The 17576-nt window shown below is 33.9% G+C and overlaps 1 protein-coding gene across 5 annotated transcripts in view; it reads left to right on the forward strand.

The window, feature by feature from the left end:
• ZDHHC17 (zinc finger DHHC-type palmitoyltransferase 17) overlaps nt 1-17576 on the forward strand; it is a 103920-nt gene that overhangs the window by 76338 nt on the left and 10006 nt on the right. For 3 of the 5 annotated variants that reach the window (XM_045467096.1, XM_045467099.1, XM_045467097.1), the window contains 7 exons: nt 1109-1233; nt 2350-2412; nt 5315-5408; nt 6286-6369; nt 7617-7774; nt 8468-8562; nt 11364-14268. In XM_045467096.1, the coding sequence (XP_045323052.1) occupies nt 1109-1233; nt 2350-2412; nt 5315-5408; nt 6286-6369; nt 7617-7774; nt 8468-8562; nt 11364-11502 (758 nt within the window). In that variant the 3' untranslated portion in view covers nt 11503-14268. Of the gene's footprint in view, nt 1-1108; nt 1234-2349; nt 2413-5314; nt 5409-6285; nt 6370-7616; nt 7775-8467; nt 8563-11012; nt 11320-11363; nt 14269-17576 lie in introns of those variants that run through there. The other 2 variants (XM_045467098.1, XM_045467100.1) reach the window with 2 other exon arrangements.

The following is a 17576-nucleotide window of genomic DNA, read 5'->3' on the forward strand; positions in this document are numbered from 1 at the left end:
ATTTGTGGAGAGTTTGTAAATTTTTGTTTTTAAGTTTAAAAATTAACTGGTGTGCCCTATTATTAAAGCTAAATTCAAACTACCATTTGAAGATATCTAATCTCCACACTTTTAAAGACCAAGCAAAGAAATTGTTTAAGTTCATCTGATGTTTAATTCTTGAATATCCCTTTCAAAACTGTAGACATTTATTGAGCTGCTGTTTAGCCCCCTCACAAATTTAGTCCAGGCTGTAAGAAGCTGAGCTATTTAGTTACATTTAGCACCTTTTGAAATTGTTATAGTGAATAAAGGTCCTGCTCCTGAATAGTACCAGACTTCGTATTCTTTGCATATACATTTACCCAGCTTTATTCTCGAGATTCTTAGTTGTTGATACTTGTGCCAACATAAAATCTTGAAAATGGTATTTGAGTATTTGAGTATTTCAGATATTTGTGTCTCAGAAAATTGTTGCTCTAGCAACATTATTTTTCTTAGTGTTATTTAAAATAGTTTTTGATTCCTCATTTATATTTATAAAGGTTAGTACATTTCTTACATTTTCATTAGGTAGAAAATTGTGAACATGGAAACTTCTGTTTTAAGAAAGTTTCTAAATAGTTTTCTAAAATTAAGGTCAATTTGTGTTCAAAAAAACAATGGAAAGAATTTAAAAGCCTTTTAAATGCATGGGTGTGATGTCTTAAGTAGTAGATATATAAAGATTTTAATGCAAAGAGATAAAGCAATATATTAATATAACTTTGAAGATGAGAATTCCCTTCATTTTTGATCAAAAGGAGTAATGGTCATTTAAAAAAAATGATTCACTGAATTTTTAATGCATCACTGACTTTTTTAAAGGGTCAGATAAGCCAATCCTACATGACTTAAAGTTTATAAAGAAATCACATTTTTACTTTTTCCATTCAGTTATGAACATAATTTAAAAGTATATTTATTTTGATGTAATAATAGATAAATCAGCTTGTATTTTTTTTTATCGGTAGGTGTTTTGTGTGTGTGTGCGCGCATGTGAGCACGTATGGTAAAATTTTACAGATTATAAGTTTACCTATAATAGTAATTCATTTATCATTGCTTTAGATTCCTTAACTTTAGTCACATCTCAATTTTTTATTTATCCATCTTCCATTCCTTGCCAATAGTGTTGCACTTTTCTACAATTTTGGAAAATCTTGGAAATCAGATCCAGGGATTATTAAAGCTACAGAAGAACAAAAGAAAAAGGTAGCAAGATAGAATCTAACTAGTCACATGTGTTTGTGAAATTATCAGTATTTATACCAGTTATTAGAGTACAAAGAAAGAAACTGTCTTTTAGAACATAAAAAAGAAGTTTCAAACCAAACTGAGATTGTGCGTAATTATTGCTCACCCTCGGTACTCCTGAATGCCTGTCCTTACACTTCCATGACATTTTTAAATTTCATGTTTCTGTCCTTTATAAGAATTGTGATTGCTTTGAGGGATGAGTACAATATTTTAAACATCTCTGTAAACCCTCAGCAAATAATAATGAATTCAGTAAATGTTTGTTAAATGTGTAACTGGAAGACCAAAAAAGTGGTTGATAGTGCACATATTTTGTTTTAATAATATTTTTATACACCACACACACACATTATATATGCATGTATATATGTGTGTGTGTGTTTGTGTATATCTATATCTATATCTATATCTATATCTATATCTATATCTAATCCACAGCACCTCTCACCTAAAGCTCAGGTACTTAGGAAATCAAATTGACAGTCTGAAGGTGTCACATAAGAGAATTAGACTGGAGGCAGTTAAATTATCTTAAGAGCTATTTTATCCAGTCTCTGAAAACAAAACAAATCCTAATGAATTATTTCTGTCTATGAAAGACTAGAGCACTAGCAAGTTCCTAGGGACTAATCCCCCCTTCTCTACGCTGCAGAGAGGTTGCTACCCTTATATTTAGTTTTCTTCAGACATTACTGCTAATTGATTCGCTAGGTTTTCTTAGTCATAATCCAGTTCTGAAGATTTCAGTTCTTTATTGAACTTAAGTTTATTTTCATGTCTTAGTCATCACAGCCTATATAGTCCTGTTCTTAGGGTAGGTAACTTAGTTATATTCTCAGAGGAGTATCCCCCTAAGTTTAGAGTTGTTTTCATATATCCAAAGAAATAAAATTCCTGTGTTCACATTACAATGAAATAGCAGAAGTAAATGAATGAAAGATTTTATTATTTTGAACTGAAAACATTGGTTAATTAAAAATGAACATCATGTTTAGTGATTCATATTGATGGCACTATAGTTGGTGAACATTGTTCAGTTTGAATAAAATATATATATTTTTTAATTCACAGACAATAGTTGAACTTGCAGAGACAGGAAGTCTGGACCTCAGTATATTCTGCAGTACCTGTTTGGTAGTATTTTTTTTTCTTTATTCTTTCCTTTCTCTTCCCATGGCAGTGGCATAGCATAGAAGGGGTGGGGAACAAGGAGAACAGTTTCTTCTGCTGAGCACATTTCAGGCCCTCCACATTCCCCCACAAGTGCCTTTTAGACCGTAGTACAAGAAGAAAGATGGTAAAAAGATGTCTCCTCCCAATCTGCTTATTCACCCTGGTGGTAGACCTGGACTGTACTTCTGATTCGAGGTGCCATTCATTCATATTCATCCTTAATCTCTTTTTCTTTCTTAATATGTAACTCAACAAAGAAACTAAGCAATCAAGTACTAACAAGGTTTACTATGATTCTCTAATATTGTCTTCCCAGGTATTTTTAAGAAAAAATTTATTCTATTTAAAGGTCACAGTGGGAAAATCCGTTAGATAACTTTTAAGACAACATGGCCTGTAAAATGGTTCCGTTTGAGTAGTTATCTCTTTGTAGTAGAGTGTTTTTGCAGCTTTGAGCACTGTTTTGTCATTGATATTAAAAGTTGTCATCTTAAACTAGGTCATAAAGAAAGATATAAATGAAACTAAATAGCATTTATTTATGGAATCCGGTATAGTAATACTGACATTGTTTATTTTCATAGACATCCCACATCCCAGATTTCTATAGCATAATACTGTTTTGTGTTTTAATTATTTTCTTAATATTTATGATTAGTTCTTGTGAAAAATCTATACACTGCCACAGTGGTTAAACCATGTTTTTCTTTGTAAAAATAGAAATAATCCCTAAATCATACCTGAAACTAAATGCTCTTTTATACTTTTAAGATATACACTACAACTGAACTAATGTCTTAACATGTGAATAATAACAAGAGAATTGACTTAATTCAGGATTATGGAGTGGGTCTTTGAAATGGAGCTGTAACTCTACAGATCCTTTAAGTTGTTTCACCTAACATTCTTTGACCAAACAGTTATGATTTTCAGTATTCAGAATGTATACTGCTTTACTTTTGGTAGCAACTTTAGGGTGCTGACTAGCTTCTCTTGCACTTTCATTCTTTATAAAAAGGTTTTTGTCTCTATGCTTTACAATGGTTAATTTACAGAATTGTCACCTTAATGTTTAGAACATTTTTATATTCCGCTGATCTTTGGAAATATTATTTTGTTCTACAAAGCCAAGAATGAAGATTCTTTATAGATAGATTCTTTATAGAGTCACTCAGTATATTTCATTGTTAAATAAATATCTGATGGCAAGAACAAGACTATTTTTATTATCATAGTATAAATGTTTTGTTATATGTTGTGTTATTGTAAGCTGTGTACTTCTGGATAGATAATTCAAACTGACAGAGGTAGCTGTCATAATATCGATGTCCTTCACTTTGATGAATAGACAAGTCCCTAAGAAGACATATATAAATCAGAATTTCCTAAAAATGAATTAATTACTCTGTAAGTGAACTGAGGAGCCTATCATGTTTAGGAGCCTTGTGTCAGTGTTTGTTCAGAATCCATTGACAAGTATTGCCCAAAGGGGAAATGTAGCTGAGGGTTGGAGGTGGGGGTAGAGTTTGTTTAATACATCCTTCTTCTTTCTCCTAAATAGCTTTAATTTCATATCTGTGGTAAAGAATAAGTGGCACTTTTTTTTAAGGGTTCACAGATCACTTTAGTACATGTAAGGACCACATAGTCCACCTATGCTTTTTTCCTAGTACCTCAGAATGGTGTCTAACCTATTGCAAACTAGTAGAGAAATGGCAGTGGTTTTTTTGAAACACCAGTAAAGGATATTATAGATTTTGTTTCTGGCATGGGTTGATAACTAGCTCTTGTCACGTATCCAGCATTAGGTCTGGGTAGCCCTTCGGAGGTCACTAATGAGTTCTTTTAGTCACTTGACTGATTCAGAGTAATATAGACAAACTTTTCGCAATACTTAAAATAGTATGGCATCATAAACATGAATTTTTTTATTACTTGTCAAGAGCTGAATAATGTATTTTATGTTTTTGCAAGTAATAGGGACTACCTAAACTTGTTAAGCATGGTGTACTTTCTCAGGTGGGTCATGCAGTTCAGCAGAAAAGATGCTGTACCTTAGTCTCCGAGATCTCAGGAGCCACTGAAAGAGAAAGATATGTACACTTACTGCTTTTTGCTAGATTTGTTAACTTTGGGAAGACATTTTATTAATGACTTTGAATTTTATTTTATTTTTTAAAAATTTTTAAACATTTATTTATTTTTGAGAGAAAGAAACAGGGCATGAGTGGGAGAGGGGCAGAGAAAGAGGGACACAGAATTGGAAGCAGGCTCCAGGCTCTGAGCTGTCAGCACAGAGCCGGATGCGGGGCTCGAACTCATGGATCATGAGATCATGACCTGAGCTGAAGTCCGACACCCAACCGACTGAGCCACCCAGACACCCCTAATGACTTTGAATTTTAAGAGGTTCTTTTATTCACTTCGAACTGGACCTTCCTTTTACTAAGGAACAATTTCCTTTTATTAAACAAGAACCAGTATCATGACCATTAATCACAATAAATTTTCATTTGGAAGCCTGGAGAGTGATTTTTTTTAATCAGAAATGTGAGGGATGTGAATTAAATATAGTACCATTCATTACAATAGCAAATAGGTCTGTGATTCTTAATTACTTTTGTAAAGTTATGGTTCTGCCCCATTCTTAGGAGTTTATATTCCACACTAGCCCTATCCTGTCTTTTCTTTGTTGTTGCAGTTGAAATTCCATTGAAGAAAACAATAGTGGTTTTTGTTTTATTTTGTTCCTTTGGAAATAGAGTTTTGTTTTCTTCTTAATTGTATTTTGAGAAAATAAATGTTCAGCTTTCCTTTCTTCGGTATAATGCCTTTCATAATCTTTTAACATGCTTGTTAACAGATACGGAAACCAGTGAGGTCCAAACACTGTGGTGTATGCAACCGCTGTATAGCAAAATTCGATCATCATTGCCCATGGGTGGGTAACTGTGTAGGTAAGTTTTATTAATGATTTCTAGGTATGTTGTTCATTTAAGTTATTCTAGGTAACTAATGAATTACAGTATTAAATTAGATGTTAGAAACTTCATTCCTACACCCTACTACAGCCCCATTCCTCCCAGTTATCTTCTGGTTGATAAAACAGCAACTCAGCTGTGAGAAAGTTATAAAACCAGTGTCTAGGAATGATTGATATTTCTCTATCAGTTCTTTCTGGTGCCGCCTCTGTCCTGTTTTCTTTATTGGGTAATAGTGAAATCGATAAGGAGGCAGAATAGTATTGTGTTTTAGTTAAGCTGAAGAAAGTAAGGCAATAAAAATATCTGGAAGGATGTTGTGTACAGAAGCAGAGAGGGATGACCGATGGAATTCTGTGTACCTCAGTATTCAAGAATGGTGTGGTCCAAGGAGGTGAACTAAGTGGTCTGAGAGATAACCCTAAGGATTTTATGAGGTGACAGCAGGAAACATTACAGAGATTGCATAACCGTTGAGAAGAAGCCTTTAAAAAGTTGGATTATAAGGTTTATACAAATAAAGATAAAATAGAGTTATTTTAAACCTCACAAAACAAAACAGTACATTAAAACTCAGAATTGAGATTCATTTGGCTCATTGGGACTCTTGACTTCAGAATGAATGTCATTGCAGTCCTTATATCTTTGTGTGTAGTTACAAGCATTCTTATTTTAAGACTTTTATTAAAACATTTATTTTCCTGAGGAGCATTTAATCAAGTAAGTAATGTATGTGTTTATTGTCCAAATTGTATCACACCTTTCATGGCATTTGTCTATCCCCATCCCCAAAAGGTGTATTTCTAGTTGTTTTTTCTTAGCTGAAAAAAATTGCTTCTGTGTTGTTCTTTAGGTGCAGGCAACCATAGATACTTTATGGGCTACCTATTCTTCTTGCTTTTTATGATCTGCTGGATGATTTATGGTTGTATTTCTTGTGAGTACAATTAGCTTTTTACCTTCTTAAGACAATTGTATACTTTTGCGTATTACCATGTTAGCAAAATATAATGGTGATAAGTCTTTTAACTAAAAATTAACGGCTTTGGACACCTTACTGCACTGAAGCATAAGGAAAAAATAGATATAGAACTATAAACATATTCAACGTATAGCATAAGCAACAGAATTATAGTTATTCTGAAAAACATGTTAGCCTAATAGGCTTTGCAAAGCTTCTGGGTAAAATACATCAACATTTTTCACATCACGTGCTTGCCTTACTCTAGTAGCTTACAGATTTTGTGACTGTGCTAGTTGCTCTTCCTTACCAGTTGGGAAAGTATAGTGAACTTCACACAGAACTTGAAATATTTTGAAAAGTAAGGTGTAATTATTGCCTACTAGAGAATATTAAAAGTTACTCTTTTAAGAATAAATTGCCATTCACTTGATCATATGGGTATAGAGGAAATGATGTTTTTGTTTTGTTTTGTTTTTTACATTGAGAACATGGTTTGAGAAGGGTTTAAATGAAGATGTTAGTTGCTACGCTTCAGGGCTTGGTGGTACTTATCATAATATATATTATAGCCTGGCTTAAAAATAGGACTTGGAAGGATGATTTCCTAGTCCTCTTCTCCCACAGATATTAAGGATAATGTCTGTTATTGCCCTGATGAAAAAGGAGGCTACTTCCTCAAATAGAGATTAATGGAGAGAAATATTTGATAAAAGATCTTGACCTAACTTCTGGCCCAACACACTAGAGAGAGAATACGGCCTAAAGCAGCAGTAGTTTTTATGGCAGCAGCTCTCAAAGAGGAGATTTTTGTTTTGGAAAAAGCCCCTCTCACGGAGGTGATCTCATTGTATTTATTATATGTCCCCCCCCCCCAAAAAAAATTTTTACTTATATGCATGTCACCTTATCTCTGTATAAAGATGTTAATCATTATATGTAGACAATGCCAATCAAATAAAAACTATACTATTTAAGTACAGTAGTTTTTTTGTTTGTTTTTTAAGATTGCTGCTTTGTCCATTTCTATCTTTGCTCTGATTTTTTCACTGATGTAGAAAGGGATTATTTAGAAGTATAAAAGTGTAAACAATTTGTATCGAAAGTTATTGGTTAAATCTAGACTTTTGGATCATGTTTTCTAAGTGGTGCCTCTTGCAGTTGTCTTCATGAGGTGGTTGGATGATTACTGAGTAAATGTGAAACTTCTGTTCTCATTTTAGACTGGGGACTCCACTGTGAGACCACTTACACCAAGGATGGATTTTGGACATATATTACTCAAATTGCTACATGTTCACCTTGGATGTTTTGGATGTTTCTGAACAGTATTTTTCATTTCATGTGGGTGGCTGTATTACTCATGTGTCAGATGTACCAGGTATGTGCAAGTACATGGCTGGTTCTTTAGTGTGCTGACAACTCTTAAAACTCCATTCCTTGTTGGAAGATAATAATGCATTCTGTTTCCAACCAATCCAGCTTTTCAAGGATTAAAATTTTCCACTTAGTTTCCTTCCTCTTCCTTTACTCTTTACTTTTCCTTTCTAGCTCCCACTCTCCCTCCTCCTCTCCTTCTTATAGTATGAATTTTTTCATATTATGAATTTTCAATACTACTTGTGACAAAATGTATTTCTGTTGTTCCTGATTCAGCTATATCCATTTGGATATAGGTGTGAGCTCAGGTCAGTGATGCCATTAGTTTTGTGTTTATTCATAATGTTTTATTACCTACAAATATCAGTATTTATTCAAGAGTCTGTTTTTAAATTAAGGATTTTTTTGAAAGCTCTTTTTTAAAGGGGCTCATGGAGAGGTGGTCTGTGTACATAGTGTCCATCTCTCCCCAAGCCCAATGCCAAATAACCTGTGCTTTAAACATTTTTCCTGTTTAACTGGCTACTTTTCACCAGAGTCAAAGTGATACCATGTAAACAAGCTTGATAATCTCCTAATGGAAAAACAGAAACAAATTTCACCACTTTTTCCCCCCTTGAGAATTAACTTCTTTTACATTAAAACTTATTTTCCATCAGAGGGAGTTAATGGTTTGCTTTCTCTTACCTCCTAGATATCATGTTTAGGTATCACTACAAATGAAAGAATGAATGCCAGAAGATATAAGCACTTTAAAGTCACAACAACATCTATTGAAAGCCCATTCAAGTACGTACATGTTTATAAATTTAATATTTTATTTTGGCATATAAAATTCCTTACTAACCAAACTTAGCAAATATCTAGTGAATACATCAAAGAGAAATATTTTTTTTTAGGTATGTCAATAGGATATGAAACAGGGAATTTTTCTTTTGGTTAGCAATATGTAAAATAGCTTAGAAATCCTACTGAATTCTAAGATTTCTGCCAGACATAGCATTGGTTAGTTTACCATAACTTTAGAATTCATCACATTAACTGCATGTGAATTTGTAACATTTTTTTTTCTTATTTGCACAATTCTAACTCTATTGATCTGCTAACATTTGGTATAAACAGAAATCTTTATATATTAACATTCAGCTTTAACATTGCCATAAGTTTTTACAAGTTTTCACTGATAAATGAATGTATCCAGATAATTGAAATATGATTTTTAAAATATAATCAATTGAAATTTGTATATAGGGAAATTTTCTAGACTCTAGGGCAGCTGCTTTTCAGTGTGAATTATTTTATTTGTCCTTTGAATGACAGAAAAATTTCCATAGACATAGTTTTATTTTATATTTCCTTTTTTTAATTGAGGTGTAATATATAACATTTTAAATGTACAACATAATGATATTTGTGTATCTTGAAAAATGACCAACACAATAAGTCTAGCTAACATTTGTCACCATACATAGTTACAGAATTTTTTTTCTTGTGATAAGAACTTTTTAAGATGTGTCTTGGCAACTTTCAAATATGGAACATAGAACTATTAACTGTAGTCACAATGCTGTGCATTATATCCCCATGACTTATTAATTTTATAACAAAGTGTGTACCTTTTGACTCCTCTCACTTATTTTGCCCACACCACACCTGCAGCCCTCTGAGAATCACCAGTCTATTCCTTGTGAGCTTGGTATTGTTTGTTTAGATTCCATATATAAGTGAGATTATATGGTTTTTGTCTTTATCTTTCTAATTAATTTCACTTAGTCTGAAGCCCTCAAAGTCCACTCATGTTGTCACAAATGGCAAGATTTCCTTATTTTTTATGGCTGAATAATATTGCACGTGCGCGTGTGTGTTCTATGTACATACACATACCACATTTTCTTCATTCATCCATCGATGAACACTTACGTTGTTTCTATGTCATGACTGTTGTAAATAATGCTGCAGTGAACTTGAGGGTACATATATCTTTTCAAATTAGTGGGGTTTTTTTTGTTAGTTTCTTGTTTTTTGTTTTTTGAGGTGTTTTGTTTTTTTTTCCCAAATACTCAGAATTGGAATTGCTGGATCATATGGTAGTTCTAGCTTTAGTTTTTTGAGGACTCTACTGTTTTCCTAGTAGCTGCAACAATTTAACCTTCCCACCAGTAGTGCATAAGACATCCCTATTCTCCACATACTCACCAAACTTGTTAGTTCTTGTCTTTTTGATACTAGCCATCCTAGCAGATGTGAAGTGCTATCTCATTGTGATTTTGATTTGCATTTCTTTGAAGATTAGTGAGCATCTTTTCATGTATCTGTTCGTCATCTATGTTTTTGGAAAAATGTCTGTTCAGATCTTCTGCCCATTTTCTAATTGAATTGTTTTTTTCTTTTGAGTTGTATGAGTTCTCTTTGCTCTTGAGTTGTAGGAGTTTTTTATATATTTTGGATATTAATCCCTTATTGTATATGATCTGCACATACTTTTTCCCATTCAGTAGGTTGCCTTCTCATTTTGTCGAGGGTTTCTTTTCTTGTACAGAAGCTTTCTACTTTGGTGTAGTCTCACTTGTTTACTTTGCTTTGGTTTATATTAAAAAATTCATTGCCAAGATCCATGTCAAGGAGCTGACCACCTATGTTTTCTTCTAGCAATTCTGTGGTTTCATATCTTGCCTTTAAGCCTTTAATCCAGTTTGAATTAATTTTTGTGTGCGGTATAATATAGTGGACCTATTTCATTCTTTTGTGTGTAGCTGTCCAGTTTTCCCAACATCATTTATTGAAGAGACTATGCTGTTCAGTAGTTCAGATATATAGCTCAAATAGTTCAATATATAGTTCAAATATATATGTATATATTTAATTTTACATTTAGTTTGATGCTGAAAAGTAGTAGTTTCCTAATTATACGAAGTATTTAAAACTTTTGATTTTTACTCAAGCTACTTGGCCTTCAGTTTTTTGTGATGCTGTTAATTATTGCATGCTTCTGGAAAGCATACAAACCGTTAAATGAAAGCAAAAATAAGGGAGTTGGGTAGTTTTGAGAATTCTCCCATAGGCACGATTATTATATAAAATGGAAAACTGTGACTGCTTTTCCAGAGGTATTCTTCAAGTCCTAAAATTCCCTGAACTTACCCTTGACATTTCTTTTCTTAAATTGTTACTTTTAGGTACATTGCCAGATTCATGCTGTTTGTAATCATTTTGCCTTTTACTTTCTCAATTTTGGATAGAGTTTGTCTCCTTGCCAAAGAGCTGCCCAACAAGGAAGAGTTTTATAAAAAAAAATTACATAGGACACAGGAATGAAAGAAATGCAGATTTGAATAACTTTAAAATATAATTGTGTAACCCATTAAATTAACAAAAGAGAGAAGAAAAATTAGTGTTGGCAGAACTATGAAGAAACATTAATGCATATATATTTGGTAGAGTTATAAACAAACAGGTTCTTTCTGGAAAGTAACCTGAGTTTTTAAGTTTAGAAAAATATATATTTAACACCAAAATTAAATTAAACTCATATATCAAATTATTGTACTAATAGGCTTTTTCTTTTTCTTTTTGTTGGGGGGATATTTTAGCCATGGATGTGTAAGGAACATTATAGACTTCTTTGAATTTCGATGCTGTGGCCTCTTTCGTCCTGTTATCGTGGACTGGACCAGGCAGTATACAATAGAATATGACCAAATATCAGGATCTGGGTACCAGCTCGTGTAGCAACATCTTTATCCTATGAAGCATATTGCTGAGTGGTGCCTGAAAATTGTGTCTGTCCGTGTCTCTCTCACACTCGAATCCACATTTTTGAACAATAGCATGCTATATGTAGGGCTAACAGTGGATTTTACAGTCTTTTTTTCAACACTTTATTAACAAAAGTGAACATGGACAGAGCACACTGCCACTTCTGGGAAGAATAAAGATCATAAAAAGGAATTTTAATGGTTCGTAATGTGGGAATTCACAACATACTCAACTTTTTGGTTTTGTTCTCATAACATTTTTCACGAAGAAAGAGTGAACTTATTCTGAACTTATTCTGTTGATAGACATGGTATACTGATCAGAAATGTTCAATTCTAGCTAAAACTAAATTTATGATTTATGGCTAAATTTTATGATGCACTCTACTATGACTATTGCATTTAATTCCAGGAGAATGGTCTCAAATTGATTCAGACTAGTATTATGTACATTTTAGAATGTACATGTAAATACTGTGATCAAAATCATGTGGTTTTATTAGGGATCTACTGTAATGTGTCTTCAAGGGCACGAGAAAATAATGTTCACAAGAATATGTGCTAACACTATTTTATTGCCATCAGCTGTTGCAATGCTGATATATTTCTAGTTCAGTGAAATCATTTGTAGTAACCTTGCTCTGAGGTTTTATGGTCTGATTAATAAAGCACTTGCATGAGTATAGTAAGTCATGTTATTTTGTTCAAACTTAAAAGCCCTACTAAGTGCATGATACACCTCATAGAATACTAGCACATACTATCCAGTAAAGCATAAATTAGAATTTAATTTGATGTGCAAACAGTCCAATTTTTAAGAGTTGAGGTAATTTCAAAGCAGAACAAATAAGTTCATGCAAAATTCTCAGTAATAGAGATAAATGGATATACTTCTAGAATTCTGAGCTGCGAAATAAATTGTAAACAAAATAATGGAGTTTAGCTAAAAATGGAGCATGATCTCTGTACATATAGCACATGTGAATAAAAGAAAAGCTAATGGTATATTCTGGTTTTTAAAAAATGACCTATCAGAAAGAATTTAATCCTCAAGATTATTTCAATTCCCCCAATATTGAATGTTTTGAGGTTTGTTAATGCTGTCTGAAACCATTTCAGAAAGATCTTCTTTGTTAAATGTGATGCACTGATCAATTTTTGTTGCAGCATTTCCATACTCTCACGGTGAACTATTAGTCACTGCTTCCATAAATATTGTTTACAGAGTGAGACTTGGTTTAGTCCTCTTAAGTGCTGTAGCAAACTGTGGTTCGAGCAACCTGTGGGAAACCTGTGAGAGGGAATGGGCTTGGGGGAGGGTGGGGAAAGGGTGGTCAGACTGATGACAGATCCTAGACCAGTGTAAAGATTGTGTATCTGTATATAAATAATTTATCAAATAGTTTTCTCTTTGTGTCTGTATGTGTTAGTGTATTCAAAGCTGCTCATTTCATTTTATCCAACCAAAAAGAAAAGGGAGATAACCTAATGAGCTTCTAGTGATGTTCAATATTGCTGTTAATAGGCATTATACCCTGCAAGTTCCACTGCATGTCTGAAGCTTGGTAAAATTAGTATTCTCTGTAAAATGCAGATTACAGGTATTAAAGCAATCTAGTGGTATACCCGCCCCTTGCCTTAGTAAGAGGAGCAGTGAAAATGTATATAGTTGATGTTCAGTATTTCCAAGTACCATTTTTATATAGTAGTTTCTTTGACCATAAGTCACACATCAGAAAGATTACCTTTAGTGTATTTGAGTGTTTTAATATTAGAAAATTGGCATACGTACTTTATTTTTGAAAAGGGAAAAGATGGGTGTGGGGTGGCAATAGCATTGTGCCATTTTGTCATAGAATGTAAAAAATTGGTTAACTTTACAAATGTCTCTGCTAGTTTTGACTACTATAATTGGGGGAAATTTTAGATAATTTTTAAATTCAAAGTTATTTATAAAAGGCTAGAATTTGTTTTAATTTTTTGTATTTTGAGCCACTTCACATGAAGACTCGGTTGCAATTTTTATTGGATACATTTTTATTAACAGTCGAATATAATGGTGGTATTCTCAAGAGTTTGGATAAGAGTGTTGTTACCATGTTCTTTCTTTGTGGTACAATATTCTTTTCAGTGCAAAAGAGATGTCTTTCAGTTCAATAGAAAAGATACTCTAGATACAGAAGTACGTGGAAAATACTAGCAATGTTAATGCTTTCGTACTAACCATCTCGCAGTGCCGGTAAGATCTATAGTTTAGAGATGGTCAGGTGGTCAGATAGCCAGGAGCCAGCTATGCAGCAGTGTACTGTACCGTCCGTTTACTTACTTTATAAGTCGTGTGTGTGGAACCAGCTTAACCCAGTTCTAAAGTTGTGTACGAAGGTGACCCTTTGGGGAATAGTTCATATCAGCTTAATTGGATACTTACAGCAAATAGGAACTTACTTCTCAGCCCGGAACATGAATTACTTCTTTGGAGTTTTTTTCCTTCACATTTTTGTTCCCAGGAATTTATTTGAAATATTAATAGGCATAAAGCAGTATCATTATACTTAAGCTATGGATATTTTTATTTTATATTTTCTTTATTTATAACTGTGCCAAGTATTATTTTGCTACTTACCGTGTTACTCTGTGGAAAGAAAAACCTGTAAAGTGTTTAATAAATTAGCTCTCCTTACATAAATTAAATCTGTTAAAATTTTGTAAAATATTAATCAGAATAAATATTGACTCTTAAGCGTGTGTTTGTTTGTTATTTCGTTCAGTTCACTTCAAGAAATTGACGAGACACTGGGTAGTGGTAACCTATTATATTGAAAAGATTATTATGTATATTTGTATCTGGAACCACTAGGGTTCAAGTGGGAGGACTAGAAATTAGCAAAAGTAAAAGGTGGTGGTAGTATTTTAAAAAACTCTAATCCCATGTCTATGTATATGTATGTAATTAATACTTTTTAAGTAAAAGGAAATTTTTCTTTAAGAATTTTGGATTCCATAGAGTAAGTAGGATCCTCAAGGACTGTATGAATCTCCAAGTTTTAAATCTAAGTATTATCTAGAGACACTGTGGTAAAATTTTGGAAAAGGAAACCTACCAAACATTGATCTCAGTCACTTGAAAAGCTATGCATCGTAACTTCTTTTTTGGGGAATTTGAAAAAGGAGAAATTGCGAAGGTGCCTTTTCCTGCATGTGCATGTCCACATGATTGTTTATGGGTTGAGAACCCAGTGGTATTAAGTATTTTCAGACTGGAATAATTAATACTCATTTCATAATTATTTTATGATGTTTAAAGTAATGCCTCCAGAGCTGTGTAGAGCTCAAGGAACAATATTTTGAACAAGTATAAAAATAAAGCAAATTCTGCAACAAGCCACCAAGTTTCATTCCGGGTATATTTCTCCCCTTCATTGTTGACTTACATGGATCTCCCAGCCCTTCCCAAGATTGGTAGGTTGTACCAAGATAAGGATACCAGATTCTAAGAGTTTATAGAGATAACTGGAAACAAGTGGTATGTATCAAGACAAGAAATCTTAGCTTCTTGTCAAAAAGTAAATCTTCAGTTTCATAAAGTTGTTGGTATTAAGAGTTACTTATTAAATATCTTTGTGTGACTTTACAAAATGGAAAGTCTAATTCCAAGTGGGATATTCAGAATGTTCCTTCATCGGGGTCAGCTAAGTCACAAACTCCAGGAAACCAGATGTGCCTTTTAGAAAACTTTTTGCTTTTGGAGTATGAATTTTTTGCTTGGATAAATTTTACCTGAACATCTGTCATCAGACATTTACTTCGATTGAACAATACGTTTTAATAGCAGTGTTTCTAGTACTCCAAAAGAGGGACTGTTTCCATTCAAAGCATCTGAAAGCCTCATTGCTGCTGGCTTGCATCTGTAGGTTTACAGTTTTCATCAAATTTGGAAATTTTCAGTTATTATGTCTTCAAATATTTTTCCTTTTCCCTCCCCCACCCTCAGGAAACTCTAGGTACACATTGATTAGGCAACTTGAGATTGTCCTACAGCTCACGATCAGTTCATTTTTTATTTTTGAGAGAGCACGGGGAAGGGCAGAAGGGGAGGGAGAGAGAATCTTAGACTCCGTGCCCAGTGCGGAGCTCAACGCTGAGATCATGATCTGAGATCATGACCTGAGCTGAAATCAAGAGTTGGACACTTAACTCTGAGCCACCCAGGTGACCCAGTCAGTTCACTTTTTAAATTCTCTTTTTCCCCAGTATTTAGTTTGGATTGTCTTCAGGTCTTTAAGTTCACTTAAATCTTTTTCTGTCTAGTTTAGTCTATTGTCAATACTATTTAGGCATTTAAGGGATTTTTCATCTCCGACATAGTTTTCACCTACAGTGTTTGATTTAGACCATTTTTTATATCTTCTGTCTCTACTGTTTTGAAGATATGGATGGAGTACACTTATAATTAACTTTTTATTTTTTTTATATTTTTAAAAGTGAGAGTGAGTAAGCAGGGGAGGAACAGAGAGAGAGGGAGAGAGAATCCCAAGTAGGCTCTGCTCTCAGCATAGAGCCCAGCACGGGGCTCAGTGTCACAAACTGTGAGATCATGATCTGAGCCAAAGTCAAGAGTCACGCTCAACCAACTGAGCCAACCAGGTGCCCCATAATTAACTTTTAATATCCTTACCTGCTAATTTTCACATCTATGTCAGGTTGAGTTGGTTTTGATTTTTCCTCATTGTTACAGGTTGTATTTTCCTGCTTCTTGGCATGACTAGTAATTTTTTTTTCTTTTCAAATTTTTATTTAAGATGACTAGTAATTTTTGATTTGGTGCCAGACACTATGAATTGAGTACTGGATATTTTTGTATTCCTACAAAAATTGCAGAGCTTTGTTCTGGGATGCAGTTATTTGGAAGCTTCAGTTCTTTCAGATTTTGTTGTTAGCAAGATTGGTTAGGCAGGACTGAGCAATGTTCAATTTAGGATTAATTATTCCCCATTGTTGAGATGAGCAAGAGCAATGTACTCCATCGAAAGCCCCATGAATTGTGTTTCCCCGTGTCACTGGTGGCAATGAACAGGAACTATTCCCAGCTCCATGTGAGCACCAGACTTTGTTCTGAGTCTTTCAGTTGCTTTTTTTCTCTGGTCTTGGACAGTTACCTCACAGGCGCTATCAGCACACGGCTGAAGACTTGCAAGGTGGGGGGGTGGGTTGTCCTCTTCATGTCTGTGGAGTTATTTTTCTGTACGGCTCTCTCAGGTCCTTTGAACTCTAGCTGCCTTGGCCCTTCTGGACTCCACTCAGTCTCAACTTGGGGTGCCTCCCAACCCCACCTGTGTTTTCCTTCCTTGCACTACAGCTGTAGCTTGGAAACTCAAAACTAGTGAGACTGCTAAGCCTAAGCCTGATCTCATTTCCCCATCAGTGTTCTTTGTTGCCTGTTGTCCAAGGCCTGAAAACTTTTTTTTTTTCCGATGTAATTTGTGGTTTTGGTGTTTCAAGTGAGAGGGTAAATCTGGCCTGTTATTTTCATTTTGCTTTAAGTGGAAGTCTGAGTTAACACATTTTTAAAAATTTTGTTTTAATTTCTGATACAGAAAATATTGGTAGATGTAATTGATCATAAACAATAGCTCCTTGGGCTCCTCAACAATTTAAGAATGTAAAGGGGTCCTGAGATTAAAAAAAAAAAAAAAAAAAAAAAGTTTGAGAACCAGTGGACCAGATTCCCAGTGCTTCTTTTAATATGTTAGTGGTTCCATGTGCAACTAAAGGCTCTCGAGTTAAAACAGACTTCTCAACCACATGCTCTCAAGGCCTTCATTACGCTAGTGTGTCCTGTGAATCTACAGCTGTGTGTGTATTGATACAGATTGGTAGCAGCAACACTTGCTAAACTTAACTGATCCTGAAGATTTTTGGGAACTAGAGTTCCCAGCCCTCCTCAAATATACCAAACCACCACCAGGGACTGAAAACATCCCAGTTGGGTCACTTTAAAAATAAAAGTATTTATTTACCATTCAGCACTTTAATAACACATTTGGATTA

The sequence above is a fragment of the Leopardus geoffroyi genome, chromosome B4 (genome assembly GCF_018350155.1).
Source record: "Leopardus geoffroyi isolate Oge1 chromosome B4, O.geoffroyi_Oge1_pat1.0, whole genome shotgun sequence".
Taxonomy (NCBI): Eukaryota; Metazoa; Chordata; class Mammalia; order Carnivora; family Felidae; genus Leopardus; species Leopardus geoffroyi.